The sequence below is a fragment of the Anabrus simplex genome, chromosome 2 (genome assembly GCF_040414725.1).
Source record: "Anabrus simplex isolate iqAnaSimp1 chromosome 2, ASM4041472v1, whole genome shotgun sequence".
NCBI classification, from domain to species: domain Eukaryota; kingdom Metazoa; phylum Arthropoda; class Insecta; order Orthoptera; family Tettigoniidae; genus Anabrus; species Anabrus simplex.
In genome coordinates, this window is record NC_090266.1 from 312478604 (window position 1) to 312506343 (window position 27740).

General features: G+C 38.7%; 1 protein-coding gene across 4 annotated transcripts in view; it reads left to right on the plus strand.

Moving 5' to 3' along the window:
• Magi (membrane associated guanylate kinase, WW and PDZ domain containing protein magi) overlaps positions 1-27740 on the plus strand; it is a 670891-nt gene that overhangs the window by 321032 nt on the left and 322119 nt on the right. For 3 of the 4 annotated variants that reach the window (XM_068226155.1, XM_068226156.1, XM_068226157.1), the window contains one exon: positions 23479-23647. In XM_068226155.1, the coding sequence (XP_068082256.1) occupies positions 23479-23647 (169 nt within the window). The remainder of the gene's footprint in view (positions 1-23478; positions 23648-27740) is intronic. The other variant, XM_067140637.2, reaches the window with a different exon arrangement.

A 27740-nucleotide genomic window follows, 5' to 3' on the forward strand; every position in this document is an offset into this window, starting at 1 on the left:
TTTTGCCTATAAAAACAAGGAATAAAATAAAATTGCAAACAAGTAATTTAATTATGTCAAATTAAGTTTCCTTTTTAATCTATTTACAACTACAGTAGTTTATTAAATTATTGTGTTTACATTTTGTGCACACCGCATACAATAGATTCTGAAAAACTAAATGCTTGTGTATTGTTTGTGCCTGCGCGTGGCGATAGCAGCACCCTGCTCCAGGCGAGAATTTGTAAGTTTACTTTACTGTTCTTTTAGTCTCCTGCTGGCATTCGCAGAGTTATGTCGTTTGTTATTAGTGTCGGTTAGGTCTACAAGTAAAAAGTTGCGTGTAGTGTACACAAGTAATTTGACATTTTAGGTTCAAGTTTGTGTTGTTATTATAATGTCTATTTAAACTTCATGTGTTGATTTGGTTGAGCAACAAGGTAAATTTGTTTACACTATTTTTTAGGTTAAGTTTGCAATTGTATACAGTGATGAATATTAATATACTGTACGTTTTAACTGTATTCATTATAATTGTATATTAGTAGTGATAGTAAATAGGCGTACTAATATTTCGTATAATTTCTAACCTTACTTTTTTTATTCGTAAGGCAAGGAAAAAATGTGTTAAGTTGTAGCCGGGTTAGCTTTTAACGTATAAAGTTCACCAGGTAAGGTAAGGTAAACTATCCTTCAAGTTTTTTAGTTCTATTTATAAATTATCAGTACCCAATTGTTTTGTCCCCTAATACTCAAGTACCCAACTATGCCTTGAACTGTTGACCCTCGGAAGATTGAATGTATATAAACAATAAACAAATGAAGGGTACCAAAAATTGTAGCCTAATATTGGTTTTTCATTTCATTTCATTTCACTTTTTAGGCTTGAGGCCCTCAGTGCAAGATAAACCATGTAACCTAGGCTTTTAATAAATCGTATCTTAATGTACTCCATAAATTAAGAGAAATGCTAAAGGTAATTTTTAATTCTGATTTCAGGAAGCATTCTTATATGTCTGAGCCAAAAAGAAAATGCGCTGTACGACAGTATAAAGTTGATTACTTAAAGTATGGAATTGTTCCATTTAAAACTGATAAAACTAAACCAACATGCCTAACGTGTCTAAAAACCTTCACGAATGAAGGTATGAAGCCATTAAGGATTGTGGACCATTTCACCAGGAATCATAACAACATGAAAGACAGACCCCTGTCTCATTTTCAAAACCTGGAAGCTCGTTGTCTGAATGAGGCCACTGTGACTAGTATTGTTTTCTGCAGTTCCAAAGCAGAATAATGATGGCGTGTGTGAATCCTACAATATTGCATTGATGATTGCTAAATCAGGGAAACCACACACGATTGGGGAAGAGTTGATTTTTTCGGCTATTAAAGAAGTTTCAACAACAATGCTTCCATACAGCTGCCTTTGATGTTAGTAACAAATTATCATTGATCAATAATACAGTACAAAGAAGAATTGACGAGATGTCGGAGGACATTGAAGAGACACTGTGTGAACACGGAACGACAAGATTCACATTACAGCTGGCCGAGTCAACACTGCAAGGAAACGAGTCTCTCTTGCTATCGTATGTATGGTTTATAAAAGAAGAAAAATGCCAAGAAGAATTGCTTTTTGCCAGAATATTAAAAACTGACATGAAAGGGGAACTATCTTTAACACAATGAGCCTGGACGTTTCAAGATGGCATCCCTACCCTGTGCCGGCGTAATTTAGACTCTCAGAAAAAAAGAAAAAAATCACAGTTCTGTCAGTTTTCGCATTATAACTTAACAAATTTATATACATATTGTACAAAGAGTGGGCTATCCCACAAAATCAAATAAAAAATGCTTACCTTCAGCATTGGAAAGAAATTTAGGCTAAAATATTGGTCCATTTTGATATCCTTGTTCACGCACTTGAATTTCTAATTCACTAGAAAAGTTTGATAGTTTTTAGTCATTGAATAACGGAATTACACATTGTTATTCCCAATACTTAGCTTTGGTATGGTAACACTCAAAACATTCTCCTATGCAAAGACCTACGTCACATTTACGACAATATATGGTTGTCATTTTCTTCACAGCGCGACCGGTGTTATGTTTGGACTTGTCGTAGCAAACCTTGCACGTACGCTGCGCGTGTCCTTCCTTCTTCGCGCCTACTGCAGGTATTCTGTGTGGAAAATGATCTCTACCTACTAGCCTTCCCACAGTTGATGCTCATGATTCTTCAGTAATTTCAGCCCCAAAACTACTTGCCAAATCATCCGCTAAACGTTCACAAAATTTCGAAAGGGGAAGTTTTTGTGAAGAAGCCTTACGGTACAGTATGTAGGCATTCACTATGGCAAGATCAAACAGATGGAAGAATAATTTTTTCCACCACTGGATCGATTTCCTTGTGAATGCATAATATGCCAACAATTGGTCGGACTTATCAACACCAATTTTGAATTTGTTATAGACTAGTACTGCTGATGGTTTGGATTTCTCGTGGCTCCCTCTTGCTGCGGGTACTTCAATCATGTCAATATTATGTGCAGTGCTCAGCATATACATGCCTCGAACATCTCGCCACTTTATTGCTAGAATGTGTTCTTTCTGCAATGACATTTTTTCACCCTTCTTCAGTTTTTTCGTGAACTCTGATTTTGGCATTCCTTTCCGATTCGGCATCACGGTGCCAGCTGCTTTAGTCTGACAGTCCCAGAGATGGTCATAAATGGTGGGGCTTGAAAACCATCTTTCCATATACACTGTGTGCCCCCTATTTTTTACTGGTTCACACAGTCTGTCAACATTGAAGGAAGAATTGTAATCCTCCACTGTGACATGGGCCCCAGAATACACTTCCATGTTGCACACGTAACCACTCCTCGCTTCACAGAGTTGAAAGATCTTGATTCCATACTTCTGTGGCTTTCCTCTCATGAACACACGAAAAAATATACGTTCCCGAAATGGACATATTGCTTCATCGATTGTCAATGATTCATCAGGAGAGTAACAATTCTGAAAACTTGTTTTCAGGCAGTCTAGTATTGGTCGGATTTTGAACAGAGGATTGTAGCCTGGATGGCCTCTTTGTTTTTGCTTATCATTGTCGTTCAGATGCAACATTCTCAGAATAGCGAGAAATCGGTCTCTCGACATTCCAATAGACTTTGCGTAGTCAGTTTTTAGAATTGGTGTTGTGCTCCAGTTGTCTCGGAGAAAAGGTTTACGGATCAAACACATGTGAATCACTACTGCAAAAAATAACTTTAGTTCATTCAGAGTCACTGGTTTCCACTGCGCATGCACTGATTTAAATTTCAAAGGGCCTTCTTGCTTCTTTAGATTTATTTGCTGTAGGGCATATCTGTTACTTTCCACTCGGATAACATTCAGTACATTACTGTCAAAAATTAAACTAAAGAAATCTAGAGGTGAAGATTCTGCAGAAATACCAAGGTTATTAGCACTTAGTCCTGGTGCACGAGAAAAAATGGGCCTGTTCACAGGAGTAATATCTTGTTTCCATTGTGTTCCCGTGCTTCTCACCTCCCTTCGTCTTTTTGCGACTGGTTCTTCTGGTGATGAATCTGATGATTCAGCGTCCTGAGGGACTTGTGTATTTTCAATCTCTTCTTCATGATCACTTTCATACAGATCAGAATCTGAATCGTTCACAAGTTCCGTAATAATCTGTTCACTTATCCGTGGGCTGTATGCACGCGTAGGATTTCCTTTACTTGTACAAGGTCCGGGATCCATATCTCAATAATTATACAGTATAAATAGACTACTTGAGAGATTATTGCAGGCTGTTGCCTCACTACACTTTCATTCTAAATCTGTGAAGTCATATAATCTATCATTAGAACACACGCACATAAATTTGAGCTTATCTAACCAGAGCGCGCGAGGAGTACGCATGTCAGCAATTAGGTAAGATCTAACTGAGCGCACGTGGCTACTAAACATCTTCCCTAAGTTGCACCACCAATCACTATCGATCGACACCACCACCTAACGATAATAAAGGAAATCGACAACACGTCAAAGCAAAAACTAATTCGATAACATGAATAGCTATCGAGTGGCTGAATTTCAAAGATCGTGGTAGTAGTATTACTAAAAGCAGCACTCAGGCGCACGCCACGTGGTAGTAATATTACTACCAGCGGGCGCAAAGTGTTAAAACATTGGAAGATTTTTTCCTACAAAAAGAAATACCGCTAACCAATATTTTGACTTTAGCTACTGATGGTGCTCCTGCAATGGTTGGTCGCTACAAAGGGCTCGTTTCATATATGAAGACAAGTATACCCGGTTTACTTACAATTCATTGACAACACCTTGTGGCCAAAAATTTGAGTGAACGACTGCTTAGGTCTCTACAGTTTGTCATTACTGCCGTAAATAAGATAAAAACCAGAACCCTCAGTAGCAGGCTATTTAAACAACTCTGCATGGAGAATGAAGAAGATTTTACGTGCTTACTACTTCATACTGAAGTGAGGTGGCTGTCCAAAGGAGCTTGCTTCGAGAGATTCCACTCTTTACTAAACTCCGTATTGGAATTCTTAAAGGAGAGAGATACTGTTTTGCACAGACACATAATGAATTCGACAGGTGACATTGCGTATCTGGCAGACCTATTCAGTAAGTTCAATGAAGTAAGCTGCAAGGGAATGAACTCAATTTAATAAAAGCAAAGAGCATTCTCTCATCTTTTGTATCAAAGCTGATGTTTTGGCAAAGAACTCTTGAGCGAAACGAATTAAGCCAATTTCCTAGCCTCAAGTTAGAAACCCCGACCAAAGAAGACCTACTTGCATACTGCCAGCATTTGAAGATGCTTCATTCCGACATGTGTACAAGGTTTGAGGATATTTTATCCTTGGAAATACCCGATTGGATTCTTGACCCTTTCATCAACAGTTGTCCTTCTGAAGGTGATCTCACCCTTGACCCTGGAAGATGAGCTGATCAAGCTTGTTGCAAATGAACTAAAACCAAAGTTCAAACTGGGCCATCAAACATTTTGGCTTCAAAATGAAATTCGCCAGCTCTATCCTGGATTGTGGTGCATCACTGAAAAGTTGTTTGTAGCCTTTCCTTCTTCATACAGGGTTGAAAGAGGGTTTAGTATGGTAAATAACCTTGCCACGAAGTCTAGAAATAGGTTAGAAATTAAAAAGCGAGGAGATCTTCGAATTTTTCTAACAAATGTGGCTCCTGACATCAACAAATTGATTAAAACGCATCAAATCCATCCCTCACATTAATTAGACATAGGTATTCATGTTGTTTAATTAGATATAAAAATTCATGTAGTTTTAATTTAAAATTTTTTCCTTAATTAATTTCATTGATTGTTATTCCTGTTTCAGACCTATTATTTGCAAATTTTTAATGTACATAATTATACCTAAATAAACATGATGTACCTATTAAGAGAAAAATGTCCATAATCCTCATTTCTCAACTTATATGTAGGTATTTGAATGTATGTGTTCATAATTTAAAAATTTGTGCCTTTTTTGGAATCGGGTGGGCAAAAAAAATTACAAATCTCGAAAGTGGGCGATGGTCAGAAAAAGTTTGGGAAACCCTGGTATAGAGCAATGAAACTGGCAAGAGCAACACGGGCTTTTCCACCATTGATTAAATAAAAATATCTACTGGTAATCAATGTAATAGTGAAATCTCCCACTGTTATAACATTTGCAGTATATAAATTTGTATATTTTTCTAATTCATTGAAAAATTCATTGTAGACTTATATTTTAAAGTTGGGTGGAATATAAATTACAAATATATACGAAATACCTGTTTGTCCAACATAGCTTTCCTTGATTGCCAGCGTTTCACCTCAGTATGACAATTTGGGCTCGTTAATTTGTAAAATGCATACCTACCAAGACACATGGCTAATGAATATAGTGGAGGCCACTACATAGGCAACTTGGAGCCAAAGGCAGTTGCCAGTGCACTACGAGTGACTTAGTCTTTCTTACAAAAATTGATGCTTGCTAGGCCATCAGATGATACAGATATTGATTTTCTTAAGGAGCCTGAAATATTTGTCCTGAATGAGCAAATTCATAATTCCAATGTAAATGGTCCGTTATTGCAAATTTTTTAATTTTTTTTTCCAGCAGTACACAGAGGAATTTGGAGTTACTTGATGGTTTTTCCTGGTGGAATGCCCTGAAGACAATTTGTATCAGTTTATGTATTCCGTCAAGAATCAGAGCAGAACTGTCACCTGAGTATGGGCGAAAGCCTTCTCTAAACCACTGCCTTGTCTCAAACTTTCCCATTTCTCTGGATTGTGTAGCTCTGACATTAATATTATCAGCGTTAAACATATTTTCTTAAACTATTGAGCCAATGCTTTCTGTGGGCTCCTGCAACGCAATGAATAGTATCGGTAAGAGATAATCATCCATGCTGATCGTAGGCATTATAGAATATGAGCGAGCTTGTGCAATAATAGATTTCGTACAGTGTATCTGTTTTCCAACGAAAGACACAGTCCATTTCAACAGTATTTCTCTCTCAAATCCACTGTGGTCCATGTTGTAAATTGACAAAAATTGATGCTTGCTAAACCACCCTTTGGTTGTCATAACAAATTCCTCTGCTGCTTTGTCAATTTGTGCATCATTGTGCACATGGGATCTTTAGTAATTATCCTGTTCCCATCTGGAATTAATCAATTCATGCTTCGGATGCGCAGAAATTACCTTTTTTACAGGGTGTGTAGTTTAAGACTTCTCACTTCTGCTCACAGGGATAAGTTATTTATAAGGTTCAACCTTTTCAATACAAATTACGTATTGTGTAGATGTTATTTACAACATTTATCAGCAATAAGCACATTAATCACAAACAAGAGCAAGGACATAATAATTAAAACTGGCGTAGTGACACATTGAAATATTTACATAGTTTTTCACCATTCAAAGATTACAAGAAGGTTTTGATATGTTATCAAAGTACAAAAGTCTTTAAAATGCCTATTTACACCATGTGTCAAATAAAACATCAAGAACTTATAGAAATCGCTTAGTACACAGCTCTGGCTGGTCCGTCCATGCGCCAATGCTTGACAATCCATATTAACGATTGCATTCGAATCCCGGCACAACAATCTGTCAGTCTAAGACACTATTGATTTGGATGTGGTCAAAGTGAGATTGTAAATTAGTTGATGACACTTCGATCGTTTAATGAACTTGTAGACTTCTCAATACACACTGTCTCGAAAGGCTTGATTTTGCTTGTTAAAATTTGCCCTGATGTATATGAAATTAAAAGAAACAGCTAGTGGTAATAGGTTGTCCTTCAGTATTATTTTCCGATATAGTACAGATGATCTCGGAAGAATTTTAATCAACCTGAAGCTAGAATAAAATAAAGCAATATAAGTGTTAAAATATAATAGGCCATTGCAAGCTAAAATGTGTTGGTATATGTTAAATGTGGCTCACCTTGGACAGTGTGTTGAGACGTTAACCTTGTGAGAACGTGGTACGGACTGTTATGTGAGATAGATCTGGGGGGAGAAGGGGGAGGTGCGGGCTGGGGGTGTGTGTGTAGAGGGTTTAAGGCGGGTCTTGTGAACAGTGTGGTGGGGGTCTGTAAGGTGATAGGGTATTGTGTATAGCACTAAATATTGACCGACTACTCGGAAAAACAACACACCAAGACTTCAATTACAAAATCAAAAAGAATGCTTATTTCTTTTGAGATTTCGTTCAGGTTCTAATTGGAGTTAAAGAACTGGTCTAAGCGAATTAGGCAATTTCATACCTGCCAATTTTCCTGATTTAGGTGGGAGACTCCCGATTTTCGACAGTTTTCCCCGCTTCCCGATTATTCTCTTATTTCTCCCGATTTTAGCTTATTTTGTGGTGAACTTCAAACATTTTTTTTCAAATCCCGCCATTTCAGCTTTTTTATGCCAGTGGCCGGAAGTCCTTCACTCATTGGCTGCTTTCAAACGAAATATCGATGTTTATTATTGCGAGAAATGTGCGCGAATGTGCGATGTTTCTTGAAACCTGTATATCGCAACACGTATATCGATTGTCAGTCTCTGGTACTCCCATGCTATTCCTGTGTTCGTTCACATCAGTCTAGTCGATTCCATTCTCTTTGGTCGATTCTAGAGACTAGTCACTAGATATTAAGTCTTTTATAATAATTTAGTGACAGAATGTCAATGATAAGGACTAGTGACTTTTCTAGAGATTTTAGGAGCCATTTGGAGACAATTCTCACCAAATTTTTCTCATTTGGAGACAATTCTGACCAAATTTTTCTCATTTGGAGACAATTCTGACTAAATTTATCATAGTATAAATAAAAGAACAGTTTGTCTGTACATTGCTCAGAATTTAAAAAGAATGATATTTCCGTACCGGTCGTGACCATAGTAACAAGGGGAAATGCATGTTTAAATTTTCTGTATTGTCTGTCTGTGTGTGCGTGTGCGTGTGCGTGTGTGTGTGTGTGTGTGTGTGTGTGTGCATGTATGTACGCACGCTCATCACGAAAAAAACGGCTGAAGAGAATTTAATGAAAATCAGTATACAACGTTGGGAAATAAGTCGCTACAATCTGGGCTATAAATAATTTTATTCACGCTGAGTGAAATGGTAGTTTAGGGGAAGGCCTAAAATTTAATTCTCAAATATTTATGTTGTTATTGGCTTTATCGATAAATATTACATAACTAAAGTTATATATTATTAAATTTCCTATCATTTATGTATTATACATTTATACCGTACCGGCTATGATAACAGACATATTCATGAATTTGGATTTTTTTTTTTTTTTTTTGCTAAGTGCATACTAGCGCCGAGTTACGAGAAAATGGGTGAACAGAATTTTATGTAAAGTCGGGGAATAAGGAAATACAGTCTACACTATAAATAATTTTATTCACTCTGTTCGAAATGGTAGGTTAGGGGAAGGTGAAAAAAAAAAAAAAAAAAAAAATTTATTTACCTATCTTACTGGTCATATTGAAAAGTACTACATAACAAAAGTTATAGAGAATACATTTTCTGTTCATTTGTGTCTTATTCAGTTTTACTGTACCGACTATAATAATATTGGTGGTGAAGGTGATTAAATTTTGAAGATGATTATAAGAATGAAAAAAAGTCATTAAGGAATGATTGCACGAAAAATAACACAAAAGGGAGTCATGAAAGAAAGGACGACTCACTTTACATTAGATGCTCTAATATCACAGATTCGGAAGAAAACTAAACATGAAGGCCTCCAATATGGGAAGCTCATAAAATTGATCAACAATAAAATTACATTGACCATTGTTTATTGTGATGTGCTTTGTGTATTCTGCTGCCATTTATCTCTGATAGATGGGATTACTGCTGCGTATCGAGTATAACAGCCTGGCTGAATATTGGCGGGAAGTAGCTGGGGAGTGGGGTGTTAGATCTCTCTCTTCTTTAGCATGCCATTCCTCTGGTTCATAAATTTTCTGATACTGCTGGTCCGTAAAACACTGGATCCTCGTAGTGTTCCAGCTATTCGATCTCTACTCTGAGGCAGTGATTGGAATTAGCAGTGTGCATACTTAAACGGAATTATTACATAGGTGTGTTTACAGCTGCCTGCAGCCTGGTCATTCTAGCTCTGAAACTTTGGCGTGTTAGATCGAGTACTTTTTGTTAAAAGTGAGAAAATGTGCTGTTTTCATTTTATCGAATACTAGCTGATGTACCCGTGCTTCGCTACGGGATTCTCAGAAAGACTGACTTGGTGGTTTTCCTAACTGAATTCAGCATAGGTCATTACAAAAACGCCAGTAGGAATGTAGCGATTGAAAGCAATGTTGTCATATAAAATATCCGATCAAATGAAAAATCGCACACTTTCTCACTTTCAACGAACAGTACGACGGTGCCGATCTAAGAGTCCTAAGTTCCAGAACTGGAATAACCAGGTCGCAGACTGCCATGAACACTCCTCTGTCATTATTCTGTTAAATATGCACACTACTCATTCCAGTCAGTGCCTCAGAGTAGGGATTGAATAGCTCGAATACTATGATGAACCAGTGTGTTACGTACCAGATATATCATAAAATGAATGAACCAGAGGAATGGCATGCTAGAGAAGAAAGTTATCATACTCCCCAGCTACTTCCCGCCAATATACAGGCAGGCTGTTACAGTCGGTACGACCAGGCGAGTTGCCTGTGTGGTTAGGGGCGCGCAGCTGTGAGCTTGCATCCGGGAGATAGTGGATTCGAACCCCACTGCCGGCAACACTGAAGATGGTATCCGGTGGTTTCCCATTTTCACACCAGTCACCAGGCTGTACCTTAAAGCCAAGGCCGCTGCCTTCACACCACTATTCATTTCCTATCCCATCGTCGCCATAAGACCTACCTGTGTCGGTGCGACGTCAAGCAAATTTTTAAGAAACCTCGGTACGCTGCAGTAATCCTATCTATCGGGGATGAGAGGAAACAGAAGACAAAAAGCACATCACAACGAACAATGGTCAATGTAATGTTATTGTTGATAAAGTTTATGAGCTTTCTATATTGCAGGCCTTCACATTAGTTTTTTTTTCGACTCTGTGATATGAGGGCATCTTACAAAATTATTTATATCATAAACTGTAGTTCCTTATTCTCAGAATTTACATACCGATTTTCACTAAATTCTGTTTACCCATTTTCTCGTGACTCGGCGCTGATATGGACTTAGTAACAAAAAACCAAATTCATGAATATCTCTGATTATATGTGGTACGGTAACAGTGTATAAGACATAAGTGATCGGAAATTTAATAATGTCTTACATAACTAATACTAACTTACGACATAACTAAAGTTATGTTAGTTATGTAGTATTTATCAATACGACCACTAATAACATAAATAACTTATTTGAGAAATACATTTCAGGCCTTCCCCTAAACTACCATTTCACTCAACGTGTATAAAATAATTTGTAGCCTAGATTGCAGTGGTTCATCACCCGACATTACATACCGATTTTCATTAAATTCTCTTCAGCTGTTTTCTATTGATGTGTGTGTATACAGACAGACAGACAGACAGACAGAATGACATTACGGAGAGGTAAAAAATGCATTTATTTTTTACTGTGGACATGACCGATACAGAAATACCATTCTTTTCAAATTTTGAGCAATTTACAGACAAAACTCTTATTTCATATATATAGATTACATTTCATTCCTTTCCCTGAATTACCATTTCACTCAGTGTAATAACATTATTGATAGCCTAGATTAAAGGGACCTATTCCCTGACTTTGCATACCAATTTTCGTGAAGATACGACCACTAACAAAATAAATATTTGACAATTAAATTTTAGGCCTTCCCCTAAACTACCATTTTTCTCAGCGTGTATAGCCTATATTGTAGCGACTTATTTCCCATCCTTGTCAAGCGATTTTCATTAAGACACGACCACTAATAACATAAATATTTGAGAATTAAATTTCAGGCATTCCCCTGAACTACCATTTCGCTCAGCGTGATTAAAATAATTTATAGCCTAGATTGTAGCGGTTCATCACCCGACTTTCCGATTTTCATTAAATTTTCTTCAGCCGTTTTCTTGTGATGCGTGTACATACATACAGACAGATAGACAGACAGACAGACAGAAATTACGGAAAAGTAAAAAATGCATTTGCTTATTACTGTGGACATGACTGATACAGAAATACCATTCTTTTTAAATTTTGAGCAATGTACAGACAAAACTCTTACTTTATATATATAGATTTCATATGACAGCATTGCTTTTAATCGCGACATTCATACTGGCATCATTGTAATTACCTATGTTGACTTCAGTTCGGAAAACTATATGGACAGTCTTCCTGAGAATTCTGTAGTGAAGCACGGGTACATCAGCTAGTTATGTGATCCAAATAGCATTGTGCTTCACATAATCGCGTGGGCGCTTGATGCAATATATTAATCTATGCATTTGCTAAGTAATGGCATCTAAGTGCATGACTGATTCACACATGTGGAGCATGAGTTCATACTATTTTCGGTAGGCTTATCAGAGACCGATAATTTCTTCTTCTTCTTCTACTACTGCTTCTTTCCTTCGTGGGGCCTCTAAAAATTAGTTCCTAATTAGCGTCGACTTCTAAGATCTTTTGCTACCATGTTTTTCCTTCATTCCCACCTAGATATACCTGCTCCCTTCACAAAGCTGCAGGTTGCTCTTATTGGGTCTTCTTGGATTTTTTCTCTCTCTTCACCTGGTAGTCCTAGAGTGGAGAGACTAATTCTACCCAGTGCCTCACATTTGAAAAGTGTGTGTTCAGCTGATCCTCTGCTTCATTGCATTTCCTACATATATTGTCTGTTATTACTCCATTTCTATGCAGGTGTTTTTTCAGATGGCAGTGTCCTGTCAACAGTCCTACTACCCATCTTATATTTTCTATGCTGAGTTTCAACAGTTCTTTAATATGCTTCTTGTTTGATCCTTTTATCAGTTCCTTTGCAAGCCTGCATCCTGGAGTATTTTTCCAATTCTCCATTTGTTTCTTTTGTACTTATTTTCCTATGTAGTGTCGGGCTTATCGAAAGGAAATCCCGCATACAGGTTCTGGGCCTACAAAATGTGTTTCTGCCCCTTTCCTGGCCAGTTGATCTTCCTTTTCATTTCCTTCTATACCTGCCTCCCCTGGTACCCATATTATTTTGACAAAGTTTTACTTTGAGAGCTTCAGGAGAAGTGAATGGCAATACATGACAATTCTGGATATTATCTGGACTGCTTCTAGTGCCTTAATGGCCGCTAGGCTGTCTGTAAAAATGAAAATGTTGTTCTTATTCTTATAGTCCGTGTTCAGATTTTCTTCAAGTTATGTTGTGATAGCTGTCACTTCATCTTGAAAGACTGTAGTGTGTGTGCCCTGTCTCATCTGAATTGATCCCTCAGGTCTTCCCCCGTTGATCCCTCCTCCTGTGCCATCCCCAGTCCTTGAGCCATCAGTCCACCACACTATATCTTCTTTTTCAGCATTCCATTTGTTGATATCCCAGTCTTCATTTTTTATTATCTGGGTCTCAAATGGTTTTTCAAAGTTGTACTTTGGTATCATATGATCAGAAGGCATGTGTAGAACTTCCTCTGTTAATACTCTGTTAATTTTACAGTGTCCTAGATTGGGTCTTTGTGCATTCCAGCACTCTGATTGTGTCAATCTATATGAACTCATTCTAGCCTGACCTCCTATGAAATTTTATAGTGATGGAAGGTCTAGTAAAGTATTCAAGGCTTCTATTGGTGTAGTTCTCATAGCCCCAGTTATGGCTATGCATGCCATTCTCTGTAGGCTATCCAATCTACTACTGCCTTTTCCTTGGCTTACATTCTGCCACCAGATGATTGCAGCATAGGCCATCAATGGTCTAATGATCATTGTATATATACACATTACCATTGATGGTCTTAGACCCCATGTCTTCCCGACGGCTCTTTTATATGCATACAGCAAGTTCTTGGCCCAGGTTATGTTCCTTTCTATATGTGGATTCCAGGTTAGATTTTTATCTAACACTGCACCTAGGTGCAGTGCCTGTTCTTCCATATATATATCATTCCCAAAGAGCTTCAGTGATCTCTTTCCTTCTAAATTTCTCCTTCTTGTAAGAGGGACCAGAGTTATCTTGTTTGGGTTGACTGATCGTTGTTCTTCCTGAGAGCATTTCTCCACAAGGTCAAGTGATCTTTGCATGAGGTCCTGCATATCACTCATCACCTTACCTCGATCACTAGGTCATCTGCGTATGCTTGTGTATAGAAACCTTGTTCGTTGAGCATGACTATGAGTTTGTTCACTACGAGGTTCCACAGCAGAGGAGAAAGAACTCCTCCCTGAGCACAGCCTCGGGTGGCCCTAACCATCGGCGTTTCTTCAAACAGGGTTGCTTTTATCTTCCTTTCGTGTAACATGGATTTAATCCATTTGACAGCGGTTTTACTCACCTTGCTCTTTTCCAATGCTTTGATCATATAGTCATAGGTTGTATTGCTGAAAGCTCCTTCTGTATCTAGAAATGCCGCCAGTGCAATTTCTTTATATTCTAGGCCTTCCTCTACTTTACAAACCAACTGGTGGAGTGCTACTTCAGTGGAACTGCCAGGTCTATATGCGAACTGATTTTCATGTAACCTTGAGTTCAGTTGCACCGTTCTTCTGATATATTTATCCAGAATTTTCTCCATTGTTTTCAGCATGAAGGTGGTTAAACATAATGGTCCGTATGCTTTGGGACTGATCATCCCACTCACATACTTCCTGTGAGGGAATAGAGATGTGTAGTTTTTAGCCTTGTAGCCTCATATAGCAACAGTCGGGCTTTCAGACAGTAAATGTTATAAATATATCGTAGTAATCTATTGCGCAAGACATGTTGGATAAGCAGCATTGGCCTAATGTATCTCGTGATTTCTTCTTATTTTTCCTGATTTTCATATCAAAATCTCCTAATTTTTGGTTTTGTTAAGTTGGAAGGTATGCTGAATTTTTTGCGATGTCAAGAATAGGGCCTTTATTCACATTCATGAGAACCTCTATATCTTGTTGTATGTTACTGAAACTATGCTTTGAATCTTGAATGTGCTGTCCGACTGCCAAGTATCTATTATATTTTATGGCATTTACATGCTCCATGTATCTGATTTTTTGAAGTTCCTGCCTGTTTGTCTAATGTATGAGGACTGACAGTTTTGACATTGGAATCTGTAGACTCACGACTTTTAATAAATGTAAGTCTTATTAATTAGGCTGGTATTATATATGATATCCATATTTCTATTGTTAGTTCAATATGCGATTTTAGTGTTGTGTTTCTTCAGAATGTTTTTAATGCTGTAAATATCTTCATTGAAAGTCATGGTTGAATAATAATTAAGTTTAGTTTTCTCTCTAGTTAAAGTTGAATTTAGGCGATATTTACGTTTGTTGATAATGGGCTTTATAAATGCATTGTCATAGCCACTATATTTAGCTATGAAGCAGATTGTATTCAATTCTTTATTTAAATTTTCTGTATTAAGCGGTACACCATACTTTTGTAGGTAGCACACATATGTGCTTTGGGATGGAAATAATTTTTCTTGATGGTAGTGGCTGTCTGTGTTGGTTTCCTGTAGATTTTGTATTCTTTAGAAGAAGGAAGTCTGTTTAACGTGAGATCCAGAAAATTCTTGCTTCTATTTGACTCAGATTCCAGAGTGAACTTTATCTGCGGATCAATGTTGTTTAAATTGCTAAGAGTGGAGGCTGCATCAGTTATTCTTTCATCAAGGGTAACGAGTGTGTCATCTAGAAACCTGGCCCAGAATTTTATGTTTGCGAAGTTACTGTTGTTAATTGCTGTATGCTCTAAAGAGTCAATATATATCTCAGCTAATATGCATTCTGGCATTGTGTGCGGCAGTTAGTACACAAATGAGTAGGCTAAGTACAGAAACTGATAGCTACTGTAGGTACAACTACCTGGATACTATAGGTGTACTTCATTCGAAATCAAGACGGGCAAGACTTGCCTTACTGTGTATGCAACCACTGCTACTCGTGAGTGGAAGGTGTAATCTAAATGCACGAGTTTGCTCCAATTCTTTTGACATGTAGGTGTATATCATGATCAGACATTACATTCAATATCATATGACCACTGCTTGTGTTTGCAGATATTTTGGTGACAAAGAAAATAATTCCTTACATTGTTACAGAATATTCACGTCATAATTAAATACTTCAGTATATGACGGTGCAGTGTGTAATTGTGTCTAATTGTACGTGACAAACCTTAAGACGATATCTGAAGCACAATGTATATCGAGAATGTAGATTATTTTGAAAAGATGCCACATAGCGCAGCCCGCTGTGTTGTTTATCCCTCTCCAGGCCGACTATTCCAATTGGAATCAGGAACTTTCATATTTTCTGTGATTTTACAAAGTAATTCTTTGCCAGATACCTTTTATTCCTTGTAAGCTTGGTTTTCATCTGTAGAGGTGGGTCAAGCTGTCAGGATGATTTGCACAAGCATTTTGTGTAATGGCAGTGAATGTTTTTCCATGTCAAGGTTATCTACTGTTTCTTGATTTGTGATGTTCTACACTACTTCTTATGTTATAATATTATCTATATGAAGCTAGAAAAAAATACCTACATATGATTTGCAGCTTCATTTTTGTAAACAGCATCTTATTTGACCATTATATCAAAACTGGAATGATATATTGCCCAAAGAGTGTGATTCCAATTGGAATCAATGGGCTTTTCTTGTCTGTGATATTTGACATGATGTACATATTCTGCTGTCAAATTCAACTTCCTTCTGCTATAAGAGATTCAGAGTGTTTTTTTCTGTTTTGGTGTGTGTGTTGTCGATGCATGGATTCCTTACAGGAGGTATTGCAAGCAAAAGAATGTAAAAAGTTTATGTCATTCCTTGAGTTCAAGTCTTCTATAGCATCTGCATTGATTACTGCTGGAAAAATTGAATCATACGAAAAAGGGCATATTTCTTCAGATCGGGTATCTTCACCTGCTACGAAACTTACATTACTAGACATATGCTTTGACCAGATTGGTCACTGGCCTGAATACTTGAGGCAAAAGAACAGGTGTAAGCTGTTTATTAAGTTCTGTTCAAGATTCCGATGCTCAAAATGTTGCGTTGCTCCCTGTCGTTCAGACGAAAAAAAAGTTCCAATGACTTCCATATAAAAAAATGAACCTCTAGCACATTGTCAATATGGACGAGAAGTGATGAATCAAACTTCATTTCTAAATTGTGTGTGCTCAGGTGACATACCGAAATAATATTGTACACTGCATATTGCATAATATAACTGATGATCACATTTTAAAGGACCCTCCGTGGCTCAGATGGCGGTGCGTCGGCCTCTCACCGTTGGAATCCGTGGTTCAAATCCCGGTCACTCCATGCAAGATTTGTGCTGGACAAAGTGGAGGCAGGACATGTTTTTCTCCAGGTATTCCGGTTTTCCATGTCATCTTTCATTCCAGCAACACTCTGCATTCTTATTTCATAGCAGCTAGCATTCGTCGTAAATCGCTTTGGGAGTGGCGACCCCATCGTACTAATAGCCTATATATGATTCATTCATTCCTTCCCTGACTTGGTCAGTGACTGGAAAACAGGTTGTAGGTTTTCATTTTCATTCACATTTTAACAATTTTCCCATTATTCGTAACATACTGTGGTACGCTATTGCATGTTTAAAACTTTATTCATACCTATTTGAAGGGAATTTTCAAGGAAAGAAAAACATTTTTTCCCTGAGTCAGATGAATATGAGCTTGAGAGGGTTATTCAAAAGAAGTAAAATACGTCAGCAGAAATACTTCTGGGATGATCCAGCACTTAAAAAGACACAATATCGCTGAAGGGGAATCATCACAAAGAACACCTCTGGCTCGGCCTGCATCACAAAAATCTGTCCTATTGACAACAAGTGCCTTTGCTGGCGGGACCTAGTGTTTACAGTGCGCTATGTCTTCTGGTATGGGCTAGAGCAATTTTGTTACTTTCATTGATCTGTCTCAGCTTTATCCTTGGCTTTGACAAAATGAAAGTGACTGAGGTATGAGTGATGCTAGTAATGCCATTCCTTCTGTAGCCAGTCCCTGCTATGAATGGTGTGAAAATATTGCTCATAGGGTCAGTTGGTGCATGCATTTCAGTGGGCTTGGCAGACTGATGTGTAATAGCAACTTCTGGCTCGGTGAGGAAAGCAACGGGGAAACTACTTCACTCCTCATTTCCCTAGTACGCCTCTTCAGTGATGCCTAGGCTATCTATGACAGCTGATGGCGGAACTGTTGAGGATCCCACCAGCCTTCGGGCTGAGGACTAAACATACACACACTGACAACAATTATGAGGTATCCAGGTTGGTGTGTATGCCATCTACAGTTATGCACAAATTATGCAGGGTTATTCAACTAAGATGACCACTTGAGTTCATAAACTGTTCAAGATGCTGACATTGTGTTTTCACTTTCGTTAATGGTTTTAAGGGGCCCATAGTTGAACATGCAGTACTTTTCTGGGCTTTTGACGAAATTTATTGGCATACATGTTTCCATATGAGAACACTGATGGTATACTACGGAGCTCGTAGTTACTAGGACGTCGCACGGATCGCAGCACTGGAGAATCTGTCTCGAAAGCATGGCCCATTCATGTGTTGTGAAGTGCTTGGAAGTAAGTCTGTACAATTTAAATGGCATTGTTTTTATTCCACGTGCTACGGCGGCTGCTGGCGTACCCAAGCCTCCCTTGCCGGGAGTATACGACTCGCCGTCTCAAGATTGAATATACCTGAGGTTGGAAACTGGTTGACTGCCGTTTCTGAGTTTCATTTTCCTTCACTGCTGACTGCAAACCTTCCTTGCATTCTTGTAGCACCGGCTTCGATTCCAGCCTCCAGTAAATTATCTCGATTTTCTACTCGGTCTACTTTAAGATTGTTGTTAACATTCCTACAGTTAGCTGGTGATGTGGAGATAAACCCGGGACCTGCGGTGGATAGTGCGATCTCAGTTTACCATCAGAATATCTGTTTTCTTAAAAACAAAATTACTGACTGTGAGCTCTACCTACAAGAACTTTCTTCTTTCGATATTGTCGCCTTCTCTGAAAGTTTGTTAACCCTGACTTTGTTTCAGACACGGAAATCCCTCTTTCCAAAGAGTTTTCCATTTTCAGAACGGACCGTAGTTCTCGGGGCAGGGGAGTCCTTCTAGCTGTTAAATCCAAATGGCACGCTAACCTACGTACTGATTTAAGTAGTGACTGTGAAGCCATTTGGGTAGAAGTGAAATTTCTGCATTCCAAAAATCTATTTGTTTGTTTTTACAGACCACCTCGATCAACGCTCAATTATTCTGAAAATTTTCTCTCTTCTGTAATGAAAGCCATTAATCTGAATCCTAATGTAATTATACTGGGCGACTTTAATCTCTCTATATCTTGGAATTCCACTGCGCAAGGTGTCCCTTCTAATAGCCTCGACAAGTGGTATCTCGACCATTATATTACGGGCCTAGGCCTCCAGCAGTACGTCCTTGAGAACACCTGTGGGGATAGTCTTCTTGACTACCTGCTCTGCTCTGCTCCGTTGAGCCTTCAGTTATTTCTGTGGGACGTAATATTTTTGAATCGAACCGCAAGTCTGTAGAGGCAACATTCTCTATTCCCCCTTCCCGCCCCCTGAAAAGTCATCGACCCTATACTAGGAACTGTGTACCCATGTGGTGAAAGGTTGAACGGCAGGCTGTCAATCACACCCTCTCTCTTCTACCTTGGCACTTGCTGTAACTGGGTGAAGTCCAAGAAGCAGTGTACCTGTTCTATGACTGGACTCGTGCTGTGATCCGTGACCTTGTTCCCGCTCGTAAAATATCCGCCAGATGCCCACCCTGGAAGAAAAGTGACACCGAAATTGCAGAAATTAATAAAACGAAAGCCTGGAAAGACTGGAAAAGGTCACCTTCTGAAGCCAGCTATAAAACTTTTTCTGACCTTCGCAAACACCATAAACAGCTTTTAAAATGGGATTACCAGGACTACATAAACTCTGCCTGCCTAGAAGTGAGAAGTAATAGCAAAAGATTCTGGTTTCTGACAAACAGCAGGAAAAATGTAAAGCGTGTGCCAGACACAGTGACCTGGGGTGATAATTTAGCCAGTAGTAGCAATAGACTGGAAATTTTCAACGATTACTTTGCGTCTAATTTTGTTGCACCTGATCAGTTCCCAGATTTTCCGTGTATTGATTCTGTTCCTTCTCATACTCTAAGTAATCTTTCCACCTCTGAGTCAGAAGTCTATTCTTTACTTTCGTCCCTGCCAGAAAATAAACCTACTGGTCCAGATGGTCTCAGTCCTGTCTTCCTTAAGAATACTGCTACGACTCTTGCTCATCCTATTGCTGTTATATTTAATTGTTGCTTCTCAGCCGGCTGCTTTCCTGACGACTGGAAAATCACTAACGTCGCTCTGGTTTTTAAAAGTGGAAAGAGGTCTGATGTCAGAAACTATCGTCCAATTTCTATAGTACCCGCACTGTCTCATCTGTGAAAAGGTTATCCACCACACTTCCTTATATATCATCCTAGCAGCATGGTTTTCTTCCTGGTAGCTCCTGCCTAACTAATCTGGCTGTTCTTCTCCATCGTGCAACATTGCTCTTAATGATGCTTCTCAGCTTGACGTGTGCTACATTAATATTGCAAAGGCTTTTGATACCGTAGACCACGCACTTCTTTCATATAAACTCTCAGAATGTTTTAATATCCATGGTCGCTTCCTAACTCTCTTGCAGAGCTTCCTCAATGCCAGAACTCAGCGTGTGTTTCTTGATGGGTTCAGTTCGACTCTTGTTATGGTACATTCGGGCATCCCACAGGGCAGTGTCCTAGGTCCGCTTCTTTTTGTCTTATTTATTGATAATGTCATTAATACTATATCCTCCGTTTCTTGTGAAATTCTACTATTTGCAGATGACTGTAAAATATTCAAACAAATCGATTCCTTATCAGACGTAAACTTCTTACAGAGTGGGCTTAACTCACTCTCTGAATGGTGCTCCACATGGCATCTTAAGCCTAATCCTACCAAGTGTTCCTCTATTCGATCACGCTTCGTAAATCCCCTATTCTTAGTAAATACTCCCTCCTCGGTAACCCGTTCCCAACTCTAACAGAACACAATTACTTAGGAGTGTTTTTTGACAGTAAATTGTTATTTGTCCCCCATATACAAAAGATAACCTCACAAGCAATGTTACTTCTCCGTTTGTTGTATAGATTTTCTGACATCACAGATATCCACGCCCTCCTAGCCTACTATGTATCTTGCATCCTACCGATTATTGAATTAGTGTCTCCTATTTGTCTACCTTTTCAGCCACTAATCTGAATCACATTGACCGCGTGCAGTCATTCTTCTGTGCCATTGTTAGAGCCAGAGTATGTGATTGTGGAAACTTGAGCAGTAATCAGATACTGGATAAGTTAAACCTTCGCCCGCTACCTAGTCGCAGGAAAGTAGCCGACCTTAGATTCCTATATAACGCTGTTAACGGTTTATTTCGTTCTCCTGAACCTGCATCCTTCTTTTCCTTACATCTTCCAACTCGCAAAACCAATTTGCCCCTTCATATTCCGTATTCCCGCCTCTCTCTCATTCAAAGAAGTTTCTTTATCCGCAAACCAACCCTCCTTAACTCTTTATCTTCTGACAGGAACTTGGACGTTTTTTCTTCGTATGCCTCCTTTAATTGATTCTTCCTTAACTTAACCTAGTATGTTTTCTTCATATTCCTTTTTTTCCTCATTGCTGTTCCCTCTTTTGTACATAATGTAATATTTATTTTTTAGTGTACTATACAGTTACTTACGTGTTATGTCTGTATTTATCTTACTGTGCCTAGCTATAAGTTCTCTTCGTTTTACGTTCAATCTTCAGTTTTCCTTGTTGTTTCTTTTGCCTTTATGTTTTGTTGTTAATTGTTGTTGTGTCTCTACAGTTATTTTGTTAGTTTTTCATTTTTCTCTATTTTTATCATTAGATGTTTTCCTTCATTATTCTTACTTATTTTGTTTATGTTTGCCTTGTGCTACTCCATTGTAAATATATTTTCATTGCAGAATTTTGTAATTCGGGATATCGCTGTTTTGGTTTCCGAATTAAATACATTTTTTAAAAAAGAATTGGAGCAAACTCGGGCATTTTAGATTACACTTTCCAATCATGTGTAATGGTGGTTGCATATGCACTTAGGTACATCTTGCCCCGTTTTAAGCTCAAATAATGGCCAGGCTGAGTGGTTCAGACGGGTGAGGTCCTAGCCTTCTGACCCCAACTTGGCAGGTTCGATCCTGGCTCAGTCCGGTGGTATTTGAAGGTGCTCAAATACGTCAACCTCGTGTCGGTAGGTTTACTGGCAGACGAAAGAACTCCTGTGGGACTAAATTCTGGCACCTTGGCGTCTCCGAAAACCATAAAAGTAGTTAGTGGGACGTAAAGCAAATAACATTATTATCAAGTTCGTATAATGCGTGCCTCTATAATCCAGGTAGGTGTACATCTTATCTACAGTTATTCACGAATTATGCAGGGTTATTCAACTATGATGTCCACCTGAAATAAGTCGTGAACAGTTTAAGATACTGACATTCTGTTTTCACTTCCTTTAATGGTATTAAAGGGCTCATAGTTGAACATGCAGTACTTTTCCGGACTTTTGACAACAAAATTTGCCATTTGCTTCACTTCGCACTGACACATGGGACGATGGGAAAGGAAAGGCATACGAGTGTGAAGGAAGCGGCCATAGCCTTCATTAAGGTACAGCCCCAGCATTTGCCTGGTGTGAAAATGGGAAACCACAGAAAACCATCTTCAGGGCTGCTGACAGTGAGATTCGAACCCACTATCTCCCAGATACAAGCTCACAGCCGTGCGCCCCTAACTGCACAGCTAACTCGCCTGGTTTGACAAAATTTATCAGCACACACGTTTCTATATGAGAATGTTATTTCATGCAATAACTTCTGATATGCTTTCATGCTTACATCATAGTTACTGGAACGTCACACAGATCGCAGCACAGAAGAATCAGTTTTGAGATTCTCACAAAAGTCTAGAAATGTGTTGACGTCAGCCTCGAGCGAGAGTATTACCCGTCACTATTGTAAGTCAGTCCGCATAAAATCGTTTCAGAAATTAGCTCAGGAAACTGTATTTGACATTTGTCAGCACGTAATGCAAAAATAAAATAAATTGAATTGCAATTACAGTCTTACTGGACTCGTTCATTGGTGAGTTCAGTTTCATTTACTAGTATATTTGTTTGCTTTATTTATTTTTCCTGATCATGTATATAGCTGGCAAGTTCAGTTTCGTTCAGTCTCTATAGGCGAAATTATGCTGCTGCTTTGAGATGACTACTGCCGCACATCATTGCGGATACTGAGCTCGCTGTCACTGCTTCTCTGCACTCCTATGCCTCAGTACTCTGCTATGAAGTCTTAAAATATACTCCATGTAGTTGGGGACTCCTTGTGATATTTCCCGATCCCACAGTCTAAAAAAAATTCAAGAAAAGTGTTCTGGTAAATTGGTATTGAATAATAGTTATTGCCTTTCTCTCATCCAATTGTAAGTATTGTTTTATTGTTTAATGTGTTGCTTCAGAATAATTCTTTTACTGGTTCATGGCGTGCATTTAATTTCAAGTGTTCAGTTTGTGACGCATCCTCTAATAGTACTGTGTATACTTTCAAAGGATTCGGAATTGCTTTATATCTTTCATGATATAATTGCGAAGCAGATATTTGTTACCAGATTACCCACTGTAGTTATAAAATGTAATTTGGGTATGTTTGTTATAAGGTATCCTCGTGACATGAGGTGGGTTGGTCTGGGACCTGGTGTTCGAATATATCCAGCTGGCCAAGACACTGAATGGGTGGAGACATTGGTGACTCTCGTACGACAAGAGACTGGTTTTGGCTTTCGCATTGTTGGTGGAACCGAGGAGGGTTCTCAGGTAGGAGCCATGGTGAGAAAGTTACTCACTGAAATTTTCAGTGTACTTGATGCATTAATGTAGTTCATTGTTTGCATGATATAAATTATTCATTGCAAATAGAATGATATTATTATTATTATTATTATTATTATTATTATTATTATTATTATTATTATTATTATTATAAATGAGAATTTAATTGTTGAGAAATGGCTATAGACTGTGGTGTTCACCAAAACTGTGCGGGATATGTTGAAAAAAATATAAAGGTTGAAATCTGGATCTCTATGGTTTCTTACCCAATATCCATGCCCTAAATGTGTCTATATGTTAGAAATCAGACCCTATATTTGCTAGTAGCAATTGCTGCTCTTACTTCCTTTCAGGTGCATGGGTGGGGTATTTGAAACATAAGCAGGTTTTTCACTTTACATCCTTTTCTAAGCAATCTGTCAACAACCATTTTCATGTTCCTCAATGAGTGTGATCACCTGTTAATGGTACCCTGTTATGTTGTGTAAATTTATCTCATCTTTAAGAGGGCATGTTGAATGGGTCATTCTGTGTTGCAATGCGGACGGAAGCAAAAGACTTCCTCCTCTCGTCATATTCAAGTTCGAGAAGCCACGATGTTTTAAGGGCATCAGGCACTTTTCGAGCAAATGCAATTTGTCTAAAAATTCTTGGATGACAACAAAATTTTTCAGGAGTGGCTGGTATGCTTTGAGTGCAAAATGGCATGCCAGTAGAGAAAAATACTTCTGTTGTTGGATCAGTGCGCTGCACACAAACTTTATCTCATTTTAAAACATGTGCGTCTTCTTTATCTGCCAGCCAGCCAGCCCTACGAGCTACTGGCAGCCCCTAGATCAAGATGTAATTTCTTCTTTGAAACATGCCTACAGAAAGCGACTGGTGCGTTACTTTCTCCGTGAAGCTGCTAGAAGTATTCCGGCGGGAGAAATACGCAAGTTGAATGTGATTGATGCAATGCAGTGTGTGACAGTTGCCTGACACACTATTCCTTCATCGACAATCAAGAACTGTTTCGTCAAGTGTGGTTTTGGTTCGTTGAATGAAGTGGGAGAGGGAGAAGAAGAAGAAGAAGAAGAAGAAGAAGAAGAAGACGGCGACACTGAAGATGAATGGGAGGAGTTACGGCAAAAGTCAGATATCGGTAAAATTTTCGCCGAATACATCGCCATAGTATTCTATGATCTTCATATCCGTATTGACAAACTACACAATTAGAAATAGGAAAGGACTTCCACCTATCAATACTTATTTATTGCACATATTATGCTACAGTGCTTGTTTCGACCCCCTACATAGGGTCATCTTCAGCTGAACAATACATTCACATATAGATCGTGAAGCTATGATTAAGATTACATTGTCTGGGGAATGCTATAAAATAACAAGTATTTGGTCACGTCGAATCGGGCATGTCAAAACGGGAACTGGCGTGTGTGTCACTATGTGTGACAATGCAATTGTATGTCTTTAATGATATGCTTTAGATCTTAAAATTAGTTTGTAAAACACTGTCTCCACTAAAAACTAACTTATAAGTATATAAGATAAAAACAATATATGTAGGAACACTTCATGCACATGAACGTTCTAGAAAATAGATCTCAGAGAATTAGAGTAGGTTAAGCTTTATCTGACTTGACTTACTTACTTGACTTATTTCCTGTATCTCCTAAGTGGAGCATAGGGCATCAATGAACTTCCGCCACCAACTCTGTTCTGCGCCATCGTCCTGATCTCTGTCCAGGTCTTTCCTCCTTTCTCCATCTCTTCTGCTATTACACTCCTCCTCCATGTGTTTCTTGGTCTGCCTCTTCTCCTGCTACCTTGTGGGTTCCATTCCAGGGCTTGTCTTGCTATGTTGTCTTTATCTCGCCGTAATGTATGCCTGATCCACTTCCATTTCCTATGACGCATCTCAATATCAGTGGGTGTTTGACTTTTTTTTTTTTTTCCATAGTTCTTCATTGGAGATTACTTGTGGCCACCATATCCTCAGGATATTCCTCAAACTTCTGTTCACAAATGTTTGAAGTCTGCTAATCAGTTGTTTGTTAGTCTTCCATGTTTCACACCCATAGAGCAGTACTGACGTGACATTTGTATTGAAGATGCATAGTTTGGTATAGGTGTTAAGTTCCTTAGATTTCCAGATTGGTCTCAGCATTGCAAATGCTCCTTTAGCCTTATTTGTTCTATTTCCTATATCCTCTATAGTTCCTCCCTCAGGGGTGACTATACTTCCCAGGTAGCAAAACTGGTTAACTTGTTCGATCTCTTGGTTTCCTAAAAATAATAGTGCCTTGTTTCGGTTATTATAACGCATCTCCTTGGTTTTCTTTCCATTTATCTTCAATCCCACCTCTGATGCTTCGGTTTTTAAATCATTCAGCTTTGCTTCCATATCCTTAAAACTGTTGGCTAACAAACACAAGTCATCCGCAAAGTCCAAGTCCTCCAACTTGCCTGTCAGTCCCCATTGAATTCCTCTTCGGCGATTCATTGCCTTCTTCATCATAAGATCCAGCACCATCAGAAATAGTATTGGTGACAGCAAACATCCTTGCTTAACCCCTGTGTTTACTGGGATGGGCTCAGACAACATCCCCTGATGTAAAATTTGGCATGTGTAGTTCTCACACATTTCTTGGGTTATCTTTATAAATTTCTTTGGAATCCCAAATTCTTTCATGGCTTTCCACATCTTCTTCCTCATTACATTATCAAATGGCTTTTCAAAGTCTACAAATAGCAGATACAGTGACGACTGCAGCTCTGTGGATTGTTCTATAATTATGCGCAGTGTGTTGATCTGGTCTGTACAGGAGTAACCTTCTCTAAATCCTGCTTGTTCTTTCCTCAGCCTTGAGTTAACTCGCTTTTTGATCCTTTCTAAAATTATTCGTGAGAGTACCGCACTTGGTATCGAAAGGAGGGTAATCCCTCTCCAGTTATCACATTCCAATAAATCTCCTTTCTTCGGAAGCTTAATCAACAATCCTTTCTTCCAATCTGTGGGGATCTTCTCTTCTTCCACAAATCTTCTTGAAAAGTGGGAACAGAATCTCGACTGAAGTACCCACGTCCACTTTCAAGGCCTCTGGTGTGATATTGTCCATACCTGTCGCTTTGCCATTCTTTAGTTGTTTAATGGCCCTTTGGATCTCTGTTCTTGATGGCGGTTCTGTACTGATAGCAACATCTTCCTGCTCTTCTACGGTCATCACCTCTGTCTCTTCTTCCTCGATTGTTTCACGATTCAAGATCTCCAGAAAGTGTTCTCTCCATCTTTCTAGCTGTTCTTGTTGTGTGGACAATAATCTCCCATCTTTGGCTTTCACTGGCTTGTCAGATCTAGAAAACTTTCCTGTTAGTCTCTTGGTAATGTGGTAGAGGGTCTTACTATCATTGTTTTGTGTTGCCGTCTCAGCTTGTGTTGCAAGGTTATTGATAAATGCTCGTTTGTCACGTCGAAATCTCCTCTTCACTATTTTGTTAAGTTCATTAAAGTTAGTTCTAGCTTGTGCCTTCTCTTCTTGTGTTCTTGCGGTATTGAGTCTTTTCTTACATTCCTTCCTTTGATTCACGGCTTCCCATGTCTCAGAAGTAATCCATTCCTCTCTTCCTCTCTTCCTCTCTCCCTTTTGCCTAAGACCTTTTCACAGGTATTAATGTAGGTATTCTCTATGCTCTTCCAATTATGTTAAATATCCTGTCCTTCTTCCTCTCTTAGCTGTTGGAATCGGTTATTCAATTCTAGTGAAAAATTTTGTTGCACCTGCTTGTCCTTCAGTTTATCCCAGTTATACTTTATCCTCCTCTTCTGATGAATGTGCCTAGTACTTGTAATCTTTAAGTCGGAGCGTAGCTACTACTAAGTGATGGTCACTTCCCACATCTGCCCCCCTCTTGTTCCTCACGTCCAAAAGGGAGGTTTGCCATGTCTTGCTGATAGTGAAATGGTCAGTCTGATTCTCCGTTCTATGGTCAGGGGAAACCCACGTCACTTTATGGCAATTCTTATGGGGGAAGATAGTGCCTCCTATCACCAACCTGTGGTTACTACAAAATTCAATAAGTCTTTCACCAT